Source organism: Amphiura filiformis, chromosome 14, assembly GCF_039555335.1.
Source record: "Amphiura filiformis chromosome 14, Afil_fr2py, whole genome shotgun sequence".
Classification (NCBI taxonomy): Eukaryota; Metazoa; Echinodermata; class Ophiuroidea; order Amphilepidida; family Amphiuridae; genus Amphiura; species Amphiura filiformis.
The window spans coordinates 47,291,466-47,308,564 of NC_092641.1; the positions used below are offsets into that span (position 1 = coordinate 47,291,466).

The following is a 17,099-nucleotide window of genomic DNA, read 5'->3' on the forward strand; positions in this document are numbered from 1 at the left end:
TTAGTTAATAAAGATACTCTGCAAAAATCAAGACTTTAGGTGCTGTAGTTTTGTCAAAATCCGAGATTTTGAATAAAACGATGAAACCGGCGTTTTATTATTACGATGGAAATATTAGTCGAACACGTATGCACAGTACGTAGGCCTACACGGCGTGCGGGATACACATACACACATACCCCGAGGATCGTACCGTATTACAACCGCGGGAGTAACATGCATGGGCGCTAGTAGTAAATTCCAAATGCTTTACCTCACTTGTTCGGCTCAAAATTAAAAGGGGACATATCTGACAGTAAAAGCTAACATTTTATGGAAAATAGATACTAATCTATTTCTACAGAAATGTTATGGCTTTAATTTAATTGGATTTCCAAGCTATTTCAGGTGATATTGGCAACTGGAATTCCAGTCGTTTTCAGAAAGCAGACATGGAAATCCGGACATTTCTTTGATTGCCAGGGTGCACTTATTTTCTTGAATAGCCCATGATGTCATTCCATAAACAAAACACATCTACAGTGCCCGTCTACCCAGAGAAAAAGGAACCTTTTTTCTCATTCTAAACTTGCAGCCCTTGTGAGATGAGTTGATATGATTTTCCAAAAGGGGGTATAAAATAGACTAAGCCTTTTGTGACAATGTGTTGAATCTCTAAACATAAGTCAAATTCAGTTTTTCAGTTCAAATTCAGTTTATGATCATTCATGCATTTTAATAAATACACATAATGTATAGGATGTTCTTAATGTAAGCTTTTAAGAAAGAGTTAGATCAGCATAAAACTATAATAAAAGATTTGACACGGTGTATTAGCACACGTAGGTCATATAACACAAAACATGAGTGGGTTGTCACTTTTTTATGTGAAATGTGCAATAAGTTTTGTTGCAAAAAATATCACTGTAAAATCATAAAACTTTCCATTCCTGGAGCTACATTTTCCCGCATATTTCTCAGAAACGTTGCTTCTTACTTTTCAGACTAAGGGACGCACCATTAGACTTCAAGGGTTGGGGTAAGAAGTTTTTGAAAAAAAAAAAAACTTCACCCACTACATGAGGAAAACACCGTTCCCCACCAACACTAAAAAACCTTTCCCCACCTAACTGACAGTGTATAAATGCATGAAAATTGAAAAAAACCAAAAACTTGCCGCCTTTGGCGGCGAACAAATAAACTTCACAGCCTTCAGCGGGAAAAAATGCCCCGACCTGATGTCAGGTACGGTATGCTACTTCAACTTAGCCTAACTTCTACGTGTGGGTCAGTCAAATTAATTAAAACTCAATCTGCGCTGAATGATTTTCAAGCTCCCGTGGCTGAGTTGTTAAGGCACCGGTCTTGTCGTTCGATTCCCGGGCGGGATCACCTATTTTACTTGGTCTGAAAAATTATGTTTATTTTATCAATCGGATATTCTCATGAAATCAACAAGATACTCATCAAAATTGTGACCCGGCACGGCGAATGAGCCGTAAATTTCTCCCCGTTCAATTTTGTTTAATTTCGTGTTTAGAAAATATACATCATAAGCTTTAAAATGGTATATCATTTGACTTTAAACGATATCCAGAGGCGGGGTTATGGTTTGTTAAACTTTGCTCCTTCAACAAAATGGTAGCTTCTTTCGTTTCTACATGTGTCTCTTTTTTCACATTGCTGGCAATTATATCAAACAGTCATAATTAGCGGTCATTTCAAACATCGAGCTATCATCCCCAAGTCAACGAGGATTAAGAAAGTTCTCTCATTGTTAATTGTTATACATACCTATACAAAATACTTTTCCTGGTAACCCACCACTTGAACAGGATTTAGCCAAAACAAACAAAGACCAGCGCTGTTAAAAATTCTATAGCCATTTAAGGTAGAAGCTTATTATCCACTTCAACAATAGGATTATTGATTGGTATTTGACTATAAAAATGAGAAAGATGTCGGGCCAGCCTAAGTTACCAATGAATACGACCTTCAAACACATTTTACAATGTAACTCAGTATACAATGTAGGGAATTTACGGCTCATTCGTGCTGTACGGTCACAAATTTGAAAAGACTCTTGTCAAAAATGAAAAAAAAAAATTCAAATAATCGAATAATCCGTCTTGTTCGAGGGGGACATAACAGAATCTTCTCAAAATGAACAGTATATCTCATCAAAACGAATAGTTACGGGATCAAAATTTATGAGTAGGATTCTTTTCAATGACTTTCCATTGAAACCATTTTCAAAAGTAATACAACACACTCTTTTATCTTGTCTTAATACTTTCAATCGTAGGCACCAGTGCAGGACGTCATACCATAAATATTTTCCCCCAAGCTTTTGTCAATGAAAATTTGACCGATTCAACGACCCTTTGTATTAATAGGTGTTTTAATGCTTCATTATTAACACTACAATGCAAAATCGGTCAAAATTTGGCTATTCCAGATAAAATCCATACATGTCAATTTGTAAGTCATTGCTGGTTGAATTTACAACAGTGTGACAAAACAGGCGAAAAAATTAAAGAGAATTGGTCATTGCTCATTGAAATGAATATACATAAAATCTGAAAAATATTGTAAGCATGGTAAGGATCACTTGAGGTTCTGACTTTTAAAATCTACATTTTGGTCACAAATTGTGCTTGAATGGGTCGTTTTCAACAGATTTACCACATTAGAATTGCTATAAACATTGAATTGCGTTATTTTCTAACGTAATGAAAAAAAAAAGAGTTTTTAGGGGGAAGTTATGTGTTAGCTTTCGTTCGATATAATAAATTTTCTGATTGGATGAAGGGAACATTCGGGGTTTTGACAAATAGGCCAAATAGATCAAATTAAGGATATTACCCACTACTAATTGCAACAGAATCCATTTCACGTGAATACATCTCCTAAAAGCTTACACAAAAACATATCAAAAGTCCCCAAAAATCCCCGTAGTGGAAGAGTACATAATTTACATAAATCCAAAATGGCCGCTTTTTGCAAAGGGTGAAATTTCAAAGTTGGTCTAATTTTGTTCAAAACCATATCAATGTATTTCTCTCGTCATAAGGATTCAGAAAAAAATATAGTTTGACCTCCGATGTGCATTTATTGAGTTATATAGGGGGAAAGGTCAAATGTCAAAATTTGACTCTACACTGATGTCGGGGAACAAAAAACAAAAACCCGAAAAATTCTCCGAGTTTTATCAAAATGGTCTCACATTGTTCTTCTTGCAAAAGCATGTTTAATAAAAAGAATAGTTTGCCATATCTCAGGTGGTTTGTTACCTTGGTAACATGGCAAAGAAGATCAAATTCCAAATGAGCCTTCTTGACTTTGAACTATTTTGTGGTGTTACCTATAGAACAAAACATCCAATGCAATGCGCTTTTATCATTTTGATTTATTTCTGCCAAAGAAACAATTTGAGACCAGTTGGATTAAAATTGGACCATATTTCAATTGTAAACGCCCACGGGCCCCAATATTTGACCAGTGACCTTTTTGCCTGATAACTCAAGAACTAAAATGTCGGAGACTGGTCAAACTATACTTTTTCTGAATGCTTATGAGGAGAGCAATACATTGGTATGGTTGTTAGCAAGATTGTACCAACGTTGAAATTTCACCCCTGCATAAGCGGCTGTTTTGGATTTATGCAAATTAGGCACTGTTGCACTTTTTGGATTTTTGGGGACTTCTAATGTGTTATTAAATATGCTTTCCTCAAATGAATGGTGATGAAATGGATTCTGTTGCAATTAGTAGTGGTTTAACCCCTTATTTTTCTTAATTTGATTGGCCTAAAACATCATTCGCAGATGCCGTATTTTCCACTAGTCACCAGCTAGAAGCTCACATAGCTCTTATGATGCTATGATCTCAACCGTGTAGTGTAAACAAAGACTGTGTAGAGAAAATTCACTGCTTGCTTGTAAGCTCTTGGACGAAATTATGTGCTCGGGGGTATCGAGGTGGACACTGTGCATAGTTGCGTTTATAAGAGAATCGTTTTGTAGCCAAACCTTTCCATATGCTCGTCCTATGGAAGATAAGCCTTATTCAGGAAGCCCGACAGGGAATGTGAATTTCAAATGGGGTTTCCTGAATGGGTGACTCCATTTGAAATATTCACTCCCTGTATAGGAGATCAATGTCATGTCTTCTATAGGGGTGGGTGGATTTCAATAGCCCATTGTCACAAGCATTGTCATCCCTATTATCATGATTATTAAAACCAATTCATAGCAATGTAATTGATAGACGCTGCCATCACTTACAGTACCATTGTCAGTTAACTAAGTTGAAATTGTTGTAAATATTCTTTTGACACAAGAGGTAAACAAATTGTATAAGTCTATTGAAAGCGTGAATGCAGAGGTCATTATAAATGGTTGGTCGTATATACATTTGGTAAAGAATCGCAAAATAATACACAATTCTTGACGATAAGGAGATTGGACATTTCATGATTAATTTATTTTATAATTTAAACCAAAAGCTGACTTTGTAACAATACGCAATTCATGAAAATACAAAGTTGATTATGAATGAAACTAGAACGAGAATCTGTCAAAATACACAATTTATGAAAATACCTTTCGTAAGGATGGAGATTTGATGATTAATTGATTTTATAATTCAAACTAAAAACTGAACCTGTAAAAATACATAAACCTTGAAAATATTTCAATTAACCTTAGAACTACTGCGCCATAGTTTGTAACATGGACTACGAAGGGTCGGGGTGGGGGGGTGGGGGGGGGGGGTGGGGGTTGGATGGTATATCAACAACATTTTACCCAATGCGTCTCCATTAAATAGGAGATTTGGTGTCTATAGCAATCGAAATCACTTAACCCTAGAACTACTGAGCCTTATTTTGTAATTGCAACCCCCCAATTTTCAATTATAATCGTCATAATTATAGTGTTATTTTGATACCAATATATAGTTACGGGTAGCCTCTATCCAGTGATACCAAAATAAGTACAAACATTCCCTACATAATGTCGCTATGACGTCATAATGTGAGCTCGTGCATGCAAATTTGGAAAATTCTGCCTGTGTACAAAAGGCAAAATTGATTTTCGGTTACAAATTCCACGAACATGCGATTTTCTCCTTAATATAAAAGGAAATGACTATTTCAACCTAACTAACAAGTAAAAAATCGATAGCTATTTGAAGAATTTGACAAGAGCGAAATGAAAATCATGGATTTTATTTTCGAAACCAATGGTGGGCCTCACCAACCCCCTTCTATGGTCATATTTGACGGTCAGTCCAACCCCGGGTAAGGTGGAGCGCAAAGGATGGATCTACGATTAGCTTAGGTCGTTTGGGCGTAAACACGCGCTTTCTTTTTTATGACGGATTAAAAAATCTCGGGGGGGCCTTCGTAGTTCTAGGGTTAAGGATGACAATTTGATTAATAATTCATATAATAAGTTCTGTCAAAATACACAATTTATGAAAATACCTTTCGTCAGATTTGAAGATTAATTGATTTTATAATTTAAAACAAAATGTGATTTAATGATCAATTGATTTGAAAATCTTAACCAAGAAAGGAATTAGATAGAGAAGCAAGTGAAACTTCCTGAACATGTTTATTAAGGTTAGTAACTATTTTAAACTGTTGCGATTTGGTAGTTCACAACATTTTGCGAATGGTAGTGAGCTTTGGCAAAAATTGCATTGATCATTTCATAGCGAGTGTGGAGAAGAATATCTCCATGATCAGATATAGTTTTGCAGGTCCTGTGGTCCTTGAATTATGTTGTAAAGAGGGCTGAAATAACGCTTTTATAAAACGTACATAACTCATTAACAACAATACATCAAGCAAGTTTTCAAAGTATATTTGTAGAATGAACTTTTGCAAAACATCAAAGTGTTATTTTTCAATAATATATTGATTCCGATAATGAAAATGGACTTTTTGATTGCTTCGACCAACAATACCCAAACTACCCTTAAATTTAGAATTACTACATTACAAGGTATTTCCAAACTTGCCAACTAAGTGGACTTCTATAACATTATTCAAACTTATATTTCAGAAATGAAACAACATAATACTAACACGTGATTAAATATTTTTGAAAACGATTATTGTCTTGATAAAATTACCAGTTTATAGAAAACTTTATAAACATGTCTTGACAATATGGGATTTCAATTTATTTTGGTATCTAAAAGGTAGCCAATTGGCTACCTTTTGCCTTGTTCCCAAAAAGTAGCCAATGGGACAGACAATTAGTTACTTTCAAATATCAAAAATGTAGCCGATTGGCTACCTTTTTAGATGTAAGAAAAAAGGCAGCTAATGGGCTACCTTTCAGACATAAAAATACATTAAAATCAAGGCATGTTTGGTAAATTCTATATAAAATGACAGATTTGTAAAGACATTTTGGTAGAATTTCTCTAAATTTACAATTTTTTATCAAGACATTTTTGAAAAAGGGAAAATAATCGTTTTCAAAAATATTTTATCAAGACATTTTTGAAAAAGGGAAAATAATCGTTTTCAAAATTATATAATCGGTAAAAGGATTTACAATATTATTTCAGATAGAACTTGTCACAACATTGGCACAAATAACGGAGCTTGTCAAGTGTGACGTCATATTGGACCATCTTGTGGGTAAAACGCTTTTTGTAAACCGGTTTGAGGTTCTTTGGACTGTAAGTACTATGATTATTAGACTAGGCTTATTTGTATTATTAAACACATTTATCCAGGTAAATCAATATAAAAACCTTCATGATTGTATAATAGAAAATCACGTGCTAACCTAGAGAAGATTACATGGATTCGCACCCATGACACTAATGCAACCGTATCGATTTATCCACAAGATGGCAAAAGTCTGATGGTCTCTATTATCGACTCTATTATAAACATCTACCAAAAAGTAAATTACCCCCTTTAAATAATGGCATTTATTCCTAAACCGTTGATTGTATGCCAAATTTGGAATATGCAATCGAAGCAGAATTTATTTTTGCGCATTACATGCATTATGACACCTCATTTATCAAAATGGTTCCAATATTGATGCCGCAGCGTACATTTTAATGAAAGTAACCTCAAAATTCACGAAACAAAAAGATTAATCCAATGAGCGCAGAAAACATATCTTCCATGGATACTGAATACAAGGCAATAGGACTTTACTGCAATTTCAAATCTTGAGTTACTTTCATTTAAATGTACGCTGCGACATCAATTGGTTATTGGCGACAAATGAGTTATCATAATACACAGAAATAAATTCTGCTTCGAATGCCTATTCCAAATTTGGCATACAATTAACCGTTTTATAGGAATAAATGCCATCATTTAAAGGATGGTAATTAATTTTTGGTAGATGCTTATCTCCCCATTATACCACAATAGTAGGTGTACCATAGGATGTATCTCAAAAAATGTTAACAGTCAAGTTAACTCAATCGATAAGGCGTTGGATTATGGTGCGAGAGGTTGCAGGTTCGAACCCTGGTGGTGCCTAGTACGCTCTCGTGGAAAAAATTGAGTTAGCTTGAAATTCCACTGGACAAGGAACTTACTTCTAATTTGTCTCCTTGTAACCCGTACGAAACTCGTGGAGCTGATCCTGGTTGCGAAGGTTATTTGTGGAATGTCTAGGGTGTGCGCTCTTGAAGCAGCAAAGTCCCTGAATTGTTGTTTAATGGTTTATGGAATGATGTGGGGCCGTAGTGGTCAGCGACAACCTGTAAAGTGTGCTGAGGCTTGTGGATCAACGGATCAGCGCACTATAAATCACTACGCATTTAAAAAAAAAAATTATTGCCACTATAAAAAAGGGATATAGAAAACGTTTTTTCATTGGTGGTATGCAGTATGATGTCGGCCAAAGCAGAATTTTTTCCCGTGTGATTTAGAGCTTTTCTTTTGAATGACAGTCAAATTACTGGTGCATGCCCAAATTCACCTGATCCAATTTCTATTAATTGAGTCATTCAAGATGTATTTGATCACACCACGCTATAGGGAGGGTGGACCAGTTTACGATTTTCCCTAAATCGCAATATCTTTGGATGTGGATGCTTATGGAATGGGGTAAAAGCTACTGTGTTGAGTCCTGGTTTCTCCTGACATATATTGTCACCCTGCTACGATCCTTTCCTAACTTATTTTTGTAGTTTTGAGAAAAAGTACAAAATATGGTTCACGCATAACGATATTCATTAACCTATCTTTAGACAATAACAAAATGACAATGAGACAAATTAAAAAGAAATTATCAGAAACGATTAGGGATAACTGTGACTTTGGCAAAAATCAGAGCAAAATCTTCAGACATGAGTTAGGCATAAAAAATTATGGTGTTAAAATGCCAGCTATTACCTGTCATCAGTTGTCATCTGCCAAAATTGCCTATTACTCATCCCCAAAATATCCTTTCTGATTTATCAATTTCAATGGTATTATTGTACCAGGTTCACACGCGAAAACTTAATAGAGATATTAATTAATTCGGCAGAAACGAGAGTTAGGTATCGTAGTAGGGTGACGATATGAGTTGGAAGAGAGCCCTTATATTTTTACTTTGAAGAGTAAAATTTTTTGATACGTGTGACTTTTCATTACTGAACATGACATGCTACATATAGATAATAATCTTAATATCCAAATACTTATATCAAAATATAGTACATTGTATAAAAATGAATAGTACTGATATTCATTGCATTTTGCATAGTTTTTGAGAAAGACAAATCAATTTCAGATATGAATACTTTCAGTTTTCAGGAAATCTACAATCTTAATACCCATATACAATTTATATAAAACTATAATATTTTTGCATAGCTATATACCAATATCATAAACCACCATTTACATATCTATATACACGTTATCAATATTTTCAAAAATATGAAAGTTTTCTTATTGTAGTACAATTAATATAAACAAAAATAACAGGAAAGTGTCCTTTTTCTGATGCAAATAGCAAACTATACAAACTTCCCAGTCCTTTGGTGTATAAAAATACAATATACATATGTTTGTAACAATGGAAAGACAATACTACGTGTAAATACCTGGGTAGACACTAGGATCCACAACATGCTCATCTATCAAGGCACAGTTCTTTAACCCAAATACCAATGAATACATTTGCACATTCATTGAATGACCTTTAAAAATGTGTGTACAAAAACTCATACTCTGAAACTTGAGGTCAAATTTTGATATGATTGTTAAATTGAGAATATTGAACTATGCCATTGGGATGAGGCCATTGTGGTCCATAGTGAAAAGCAAGAGCCCATGGCACCCTTGTCTGTATAGCGTAACATCTGGATAACAAAATATACATGTATAATGGTAATTATAATAATCAACCCTTTGCAATTACCATAATTGTCATATGTGCCACGATCTGGTCCATGGAGGCTAGCGCTAAAGGAGGCATTTTTAACAATTTAGTTTTTACAATCATTACCTTCTGCAAATATTAGGCTATCATATACTGAAAAAACAAATGGTCTAGCATATTTGGTTCTAAAGTTATGAAGTTTTGTGACGTCTATTTTCTTATATTTTATGTTTCTTACCTTCATACGTATGTTTGCCTTTATCTCAATTTTAAATTTGCCGCCTTTGGCCCCCATGGACCAGATTGTGTATTAAGCCAATCAGATCATTTTGTTACCATGGCACTGCATTTCTTCACAAATTATATGACATTATGCAACATTCTGAGTTTCAAATGTTTTAGAATTTATATATAAACTAAAAGAGTGACAAGACTTGTTAAATTTGACACCATCAATCACTGATGCCTAAATTGACTAGAGCATCGCATACTGTTACTAATTGCTACTATACAAAGGGCCTCAGATCATCAAATAACTGATTCGTCAAGCAGCTACGTATGATTGTTTATACCGCATTTCAATTTACATTTGGCTACCATGGTTACTAAGATTTCTACTTAAGCATAATGAGGATTCATTTAACTTGGCTACCGGTATAGTGACCCCCCGGGAGTGACCCAGATGTCAAAGTTGGCGTATCTGTGGTTATTATTACAGTCTGCACATCTGGAGGATGGCGATGCGCGAGATGGTACTTAAGACCGACACTCTGGGCATGCTGGGTACTTAAGCGTAGTGAGGGTTCATTATCATAACTTGGCTACCGCTTAATGACCCGGATGTCAAAGTTGGCGTATTTATTACAGTCTGCACATCTGGGGGACGGCAATGCGCGAGATGGTACTGCCACTCTGGGTACTTAAGCATAATGAGGGTTCATTATCATAACTTGGCTACCGCTTAATGACCCAGATGTCAAAGTTGGTGCATTTGTGGTTATTATTACAGTCTGCACATCTGGAGGATGGCGATGCGCGAGATGGTACTTAAGACTGCCACTCTGGGTGAATGTCATACCGCATTTATGACAATGGTAAGGGCGCTCACCTGTGTGAGTCCTTTCATGTTGTTTCAGCGTGTTACTTTGGGTGAATCGCATCTTACAATAGCCACATACATATGGTTTCTCACCGGTATGAATACGGACATGTCGTTTAACATCCCCGGAATACTTAAAACGTAGAGGACAATACGGACATGGAAATGGCTTATGGCTCGAGTGAGTACGCATGTGAAGTTTAAGCTGACTACTGTCTGAGAAGCGCTTACCACAGTGTTCGTTTTCGCAGATAAATGTCTTTATTTCCCGGTGTCCACGAATATGGCGTTTCAGCTGCTCAGGATGTACGAATTTACGCGGGCATTCTTCGCATGGGAGTGATTTCATCATTGCTTTTGCATGCTCTTGCATCGCGTCAGAATTATCGCCGAATTGAAAAGAATCATTGTCATTTACGTGTACACCAATATGTTGTTTGAGAGATTTGTTGCGTTTGAATGTAGCCCCACACTGGTCGCACATGTACGGACGCTCTGGAGTGGGCGGTTCGTTATGCTGGAGAGCCATGTCTGTTGATAGACGATAGTGCGGCCCAGGTCCTGGTAACAAAATTGCTCCTTCTGGATAACTCTGTCGTAACATTTGACCCGACGGTGATATTGGCCCCATAGGAACAAGTCCATTCATAATTTCTGGAGACATTATGAAACCATAGGGAAGTTTCTGATTATCAAGTCCCGGAGAATCAGCCGCTTTATCAGAAGCAGTGTCACCTTCGAGAGGACTCGATGTTCCGCCAGATTTGAGATTTGCTAAGAATGTGGATCTGGGAGGGGTTTTCCAATTCCACATACCAGCATTTAGCCCGGATGTTGGAGGAAGTTGGTGAGGTTTACGATCTGCGTTTGGAGATGAAGCAGGTTTATCTATAGATAGATTCAGTGGTTGGTTTCCATCGTACATCTCGTATGAAGGAGATGACGGTGCAGATGAAGCTTCTGAGCTTGTTGTGCTACCCTTTGTGCAGAGATCAAGAGGTTGCTCTTGTGATTCATGCAAATCCTTACCTGTTTTCCACTTTGATGCATCAAGAAATGGAACAGGCGAGGCCTTAGAGGAACCTATTGGTCTACCTATTGGTGAAATCAAGTTGTTGCCCAGGTCTGTTGCAGATTTGGTTAAGTTCGTAGGAGGGGTCGTTGGACCGGTTGAGATTATAAGCGGTTGTGTCGGAACCACGCCATTCGATTTTGGTGCAATTTTGCGTAGTGGGGTCCTGTTGATTACATAAGAGCCCTCGGCAATGGTAGCTGGAGGTGAAAGGTCAAGTCCGCCATTGGTATCCTCATCAGCGTATACCGAATTAGCCGAAGAACCAACTATGTGGTTCAAGAAAAATTGAGCAACAGCCGGCATATTGTTCTTTTGTCTCATAATACGACCACGACCGTCACGACGTATACCTGATCCACGGAAGATGGGCGGTGGACTTTTGGCGACAAATGGAGTCTTTCGTCTGTTCAATTGTGCGCGTTCCTTGATTTCATTAAGGATATCTCGTGGAGCGGATGACGGTAAGTGTATCTTTGAAGGCAACACGACGCTGTCAGGTTGGTCTGCGAATGCACCATTACTTTTTGACGATTTCAGTTTATCAACAGTTAGTTCCAACACAGACGTAGGTGGCTTGTGTTTTTGGTCTGTTGTATCCGTTGTTTTGCATCCATTAGATTGCCGTGGAAGAAATTTCTCGTTCGGTGAGTTTACTCCCGTTGTGGGTGTAGAGTTTGAGACTATAGTAAAATCACGGCAGGTCTCTGCAGTGGTGACTCTCGTAGTGTTAGTAGAACTGGCAGGTCTCCATTGAACTGTGTACCCATTGACGTCGGTCAACTGACTAACAGCCTGAATCGGTGAATCATTAGTTTTGATATAGTCAAGTACACCGTATTGGGTTTTGTTCATAAGGTCAGCACTGCCGGCTTCCATGGGATAGTTATCCATGGATTTGTCTGAGTTAAATAAAGTTTCATCCTTTGGTTTATTCACGGTATCCCTTGATTCGTCTTGATTAACTGTTTCAAGCGTCATGTCGTCTTTGGTTGCTTCTGATTGGTGCGATGCGGCGTTTTTTGTTTTATTCAAATCCACCTGTTCTGCAGACATGTCGTTTTGTCCCGCCTCCGGATCACCTTGACCATTCCTCTCAGCTTCTTCTTCTTCCAATGTTTCCTACAAACAAACAAGAAAACCATTCGTCATGCAAAGATCGATTTTCATGATAATGTGCAACAGGTGTATTACACTACCGAACTCCAGGTAGTTAACGGTTCAAATAGCACAATTTTATAAAGACGGTATGTATATATATTATATGCAAGCTTTAGGATTGAAAAGAATTTGACGGTCCATTGAATAACACCTTACAGCAAAATATGCATTGTGATTGGTTAGCAAGTTCAGGTGTGGGCGTTTCGTCTGATACCGATGCGTGTAACCACCATACCTGTTCAGCTATTGTAGTCTTGATAAGTTTCAGCATGATGGAAAAGCAAAAAGAATAATTACGATACACTATATAGGTAATAATGTCTGCTTATGTGGACCGAAACCAACAGTATTAGAATAGTTATTGGTAAATATCAACCTTCTGACACTGAACATGATGCATGTATCAGATTGATTTGGAATTTTGGACAATAGGAGCAAATGTAGTTATCCTCTTATAAAAGAGTGAACCCAAAGAGTGGATATTTATGCACTCCAAAAACAAGGAAAATCAAAACAGTTGATTCCACTCCAAAACAGTGAAACCTCCGAAAGAGTAAAATATCCACTCTTTAAGGACCCATTTAAGGGACAACTCTTTTTGGAGTGGTGCGTTATATGGCTCCTTAAAATAGTGACATTTCACTCTTTTGGAGTGAAATTCCCTGCCTCTTTGGTGCAAAAATGTCTCTCTTTTGGAGTGATTTTCACTCTTTTTTGGATTGCATAAGAACTTGCATAAGAAATATTTGGTCCACTCTTTTACATTAAGAGAGTGTTGCGATGAACTTACTATTGCACCTTGATATAAACACAGAGTCTAGTTATTACTATATCGTCCAAAATAATCCATAAATAATGGGCTATTCCATTTAAAATCCTCACTCCATATTTTGGAAATATCTTCCACAGGGGGAGTATGAATTTCAAATGGAATGAACACATTAGGCAGCTCTATTTCAAACTCACCGTCCCTCTGTGGAAGATTCAGGTTGAAACTTTCTCAGAGGGTGTATGAAATTCTTATGGAGGTGTCCAATGTGTTCATTTCATTTGAAAATTTAATCTCCATGTGGAAGATATACTGTCCACAACTTATAAGTTCCCCCTTAATACTTTTTAAAATAAATCGAATAATATTTGACAAAATGCAAATGTGTAAAACGGTATGGATATCCGTATTTGTTTTACACATATGGACCTATAGCCCTATTTGTTTTACACATGTGGACAATTTATAGCGTCACACGTCATTGCATTCAGTCACAATGGTTTATTATGTCAAAAAGAGACCGTTAAAAGAGTGTTAAAAGTTGCATCCGAGTCCATAGGAGTCAGCTCTCATGTGTTTGTTAAAGAAAACTTGCCTGCTATGGACTCAGGTGCAACTTTTAAAACGGCCTCTTTTTTACACAATTAACCATTGTGATTGAACGCAATGACGTGTGACGCTATAAATTGTCCACATGTGTAAAACAAATAGGGCTATACATATCATTTTACATTTTTACATTTCGAAAAATATTTTTTGACTTATTCTAAAAAGTATTAGGGGGGAACTTATAAGTTGTGGACCGTATATTTCCAAAATAGTTGCTAACCTTAACAAGATTAAGCAAGACAAGCAGCACTTGTACTCAAACTGAAAATGCAGAATAACTAGTTTGATATCATGAACATTTCGCGATTTTAACATCTTCGTTTTTCAATGTGGATCGAAAGACACGACAAAACATTATTTCCATATTTTCAGTTGCATGCATTGTGTTGTTAATGGACAGAAAAATACACACTTCTATATGTAATATACATAACTGTCGAAACTGCAAGCAATGTGATGTGTACACACATTATATAATTTAAGGTTTCTGACGCATAAGTATTTTTTGGAAGTAATATAAGTGGGGTATGAGGTTGCGGATCACGAAATGCCCCTTTAATTAATATTGCTTATCAATACAATTTGCATCAATAACCGTTTGCTTAAAATCACACTGCGTGTAATGAGTTTTGGCATATTTACATCATATCATGATTAATATCATATATTAATGCACCGTTCCACATGGGTTCGACCCTTTCACTGTAGTAACTTAGGTTTGAATTCTGGCTTACAAGTAAGTTAATATCATAATGTTCGAAATATTTTACGAGCTCATAAAGTCAGTTCGGGTCATATCATTAACTTTCTTGTGAGAAAAATGAATTACCGGATTTCACGTGAGCCGTGAAGCATGACAAAATAATTACAATGTCGGCGAAGATCAGAATAGCATTACTGTATTGATGGGACATTTTCCTATAAACATGAAATATAAGGGCATGACGAGAATTGTATGTAAATTAGACATTTATTATGGTACACTACAAGATTCTTATTTCGGCCGCCTGTACAAGTAAAACGTCGCCAAGGTACCTGACTGGTGCACACTAAGTACCTACATAGTACCTACCAAGATGGGTTTACTGCACACAACCCATCAGTATACTGCACTTGTACTACATTGGTTTGCACAGTACCAGCAAAGTACCTTGGCGATGGTGTACTGGTACATCAGCAGGCAGCACCAATAGTAATCTTGTAGTGTACATGGTGTAGGTAAGACCATTAGCACATCAACTTGATCAACAGGCAAAGTCCCATTGTTTTGTTTGCAATGAGAACTCTCGCTTTATACTCCCAGATCATTTTACATGTAAAGTCACCCTGGTTACCACAAGTAAGAAAAATAGAGCAAGATTTGGGTGGGGTGGGGTGGTGGTGGGGGGGATAGTGGTTGAAATGACATTTTCACTTTTTCACCCAAACAGGTTCTAAATGGCCTATACTTTCCACTCACAGAATATCTGGGCAGTCAAAATTAAGGAAAGTGCCAATTTATGGTTTCATCTTTTGACTTTACCACAGGAGTCAATGGGAAACCATTATTTCAAGTGGATTTTCCCCGAAAAGTTTCCTCTGGCGAAAAAAAAATCAATGTGCATATTCTGCATACACAGCTATATAGCTCGATGTCAGCATTAAAACCATGTGTTCCACAGTGCAGTGTGTGTGTGCTGAGTCAGTGTAGCATATATAGGCTCCCAGCATTAAAACAATTTTTTCAGCAATTTACTGTGATTTCCAGCCATTGTGCAGATTAGGTAGTGACCATAGGATGGTAATGAGCAAGTTAAAAATCAACACCATACTAGAGAGGTAAAAACAACTAAAGGAGAAAATTATGCCAGGAGTACAACATTCCACTATGCGTATAAAGACCAAGGAATCAGCAATGCTTACCGTAAGATCTTCAAAGCCAAAATACACAAAGACAGTAAAAAAAAATCATGATAAAGAAGGGAGTACGCCAGGGGGACAGTATTTCAGCAAAACTATTTACAGCCACACTAGAAGGAATTTTCAAAACACTTGACCGGAGCCAAAGAGGAATCAACATCCCGGAGAGCACATGAGCATACGCTTTGCAGAAGCAACCTCAATGAACTTGAAACAATGCTACAAGAGTTGGACTAGTCAAGCAGGGTAACAGGACTAAAAATGAATATGAAGAAAACAAAGGCTATGACAGGAACAGATACAGTCCCAATTAAGGGGGTACTATACACCCCTGTGGTAAATTTGTGACTATTTTTGCATTTTTCTCAAAAAATTCTCCCCTTAAATTAAAGATAGTACAAGTATAAACAGGGGTTGAAATCGAACAGGTCGAGGAATATGTATACCTTTGACAACGCTTCTCTCTTCGAGACAAAAACTACGACTTTGAAATTCGAAGCACTTGGAAGATAATCTCCCAATATGCCTTAAAAGAAAGGGTCTTCAACCAATGCATCCTCACAGCTATTTTAATGCGGAGCAGAATCATGGACACTAACCTCAAAAATGGAAAGACAACTGGCAGCAGCTCAACACAACATGAAAAGGAGCATATTAAACATCGCTTTTAATACCATGCTTACAAGGACAGAAAAACCAACAAATAAATCAGGGAGCAAAGTCAGAAAACACAAGTATAAGACATCTTGGAAACAATTAAAAGTAGAAAATGGACCTAGGCCGACCATATCATCCGAAGACAAGACAATCGTTGGAGCTCAACACTCACACATTGTACACCTTAAAGAAGCGAAATAGAGGACATCAACGGAAGCGATGGAGGGACGAGCTGCAACATTACTGGGAAAAGTGAACTGGTATCAACAAAACGCAAAACAGAGACACATGGAGACATCATGCTGAGACCTTCATCCTGCAGTGGATTGATAATGGCTGAAAAAGTAAGGGCAGATCGTTCCCTGAGTCAGTCTTAATCAAGAACAACATTGCGTGTCTTCGTGTTTACGCGAAAGTTTACGACTATACTTTGAAAAATACGCGGTAACAGGTGCAGAGTGTGGATAGCATTTTAGTCTCTTGCACTTCATG

The 17,099-nt window shown here is 37.0% G+C and overlaps 1 protein-coding gene across 1 annotated transcript in view; it reads right to left on the reverse strand.

Annotated features, from left to right (window-relative positions):
- Positions 1 to 5,828: 5,828 nt before the first annotated feature.
- The window catches only part of LOC140170206 (uncharacterized), an 84,587-nt gene continuing 73,316 nt past the window's right edge, over positions 5,829 to 17,099 (reverse strand). Inside the window, exon 3 of the mRNA XM_072193542.1 lies at positions 5,829 to 12,634. Coding sequence (XP_072049643.1) covers positions 10,262 to 12,634 — 2,373 coding nt within the window. The 3' untranslated portion in view covers positions 5,829 to 10,261. The remainder of the gene's footprint in view (positions 12,635 to 17,099) is intronic.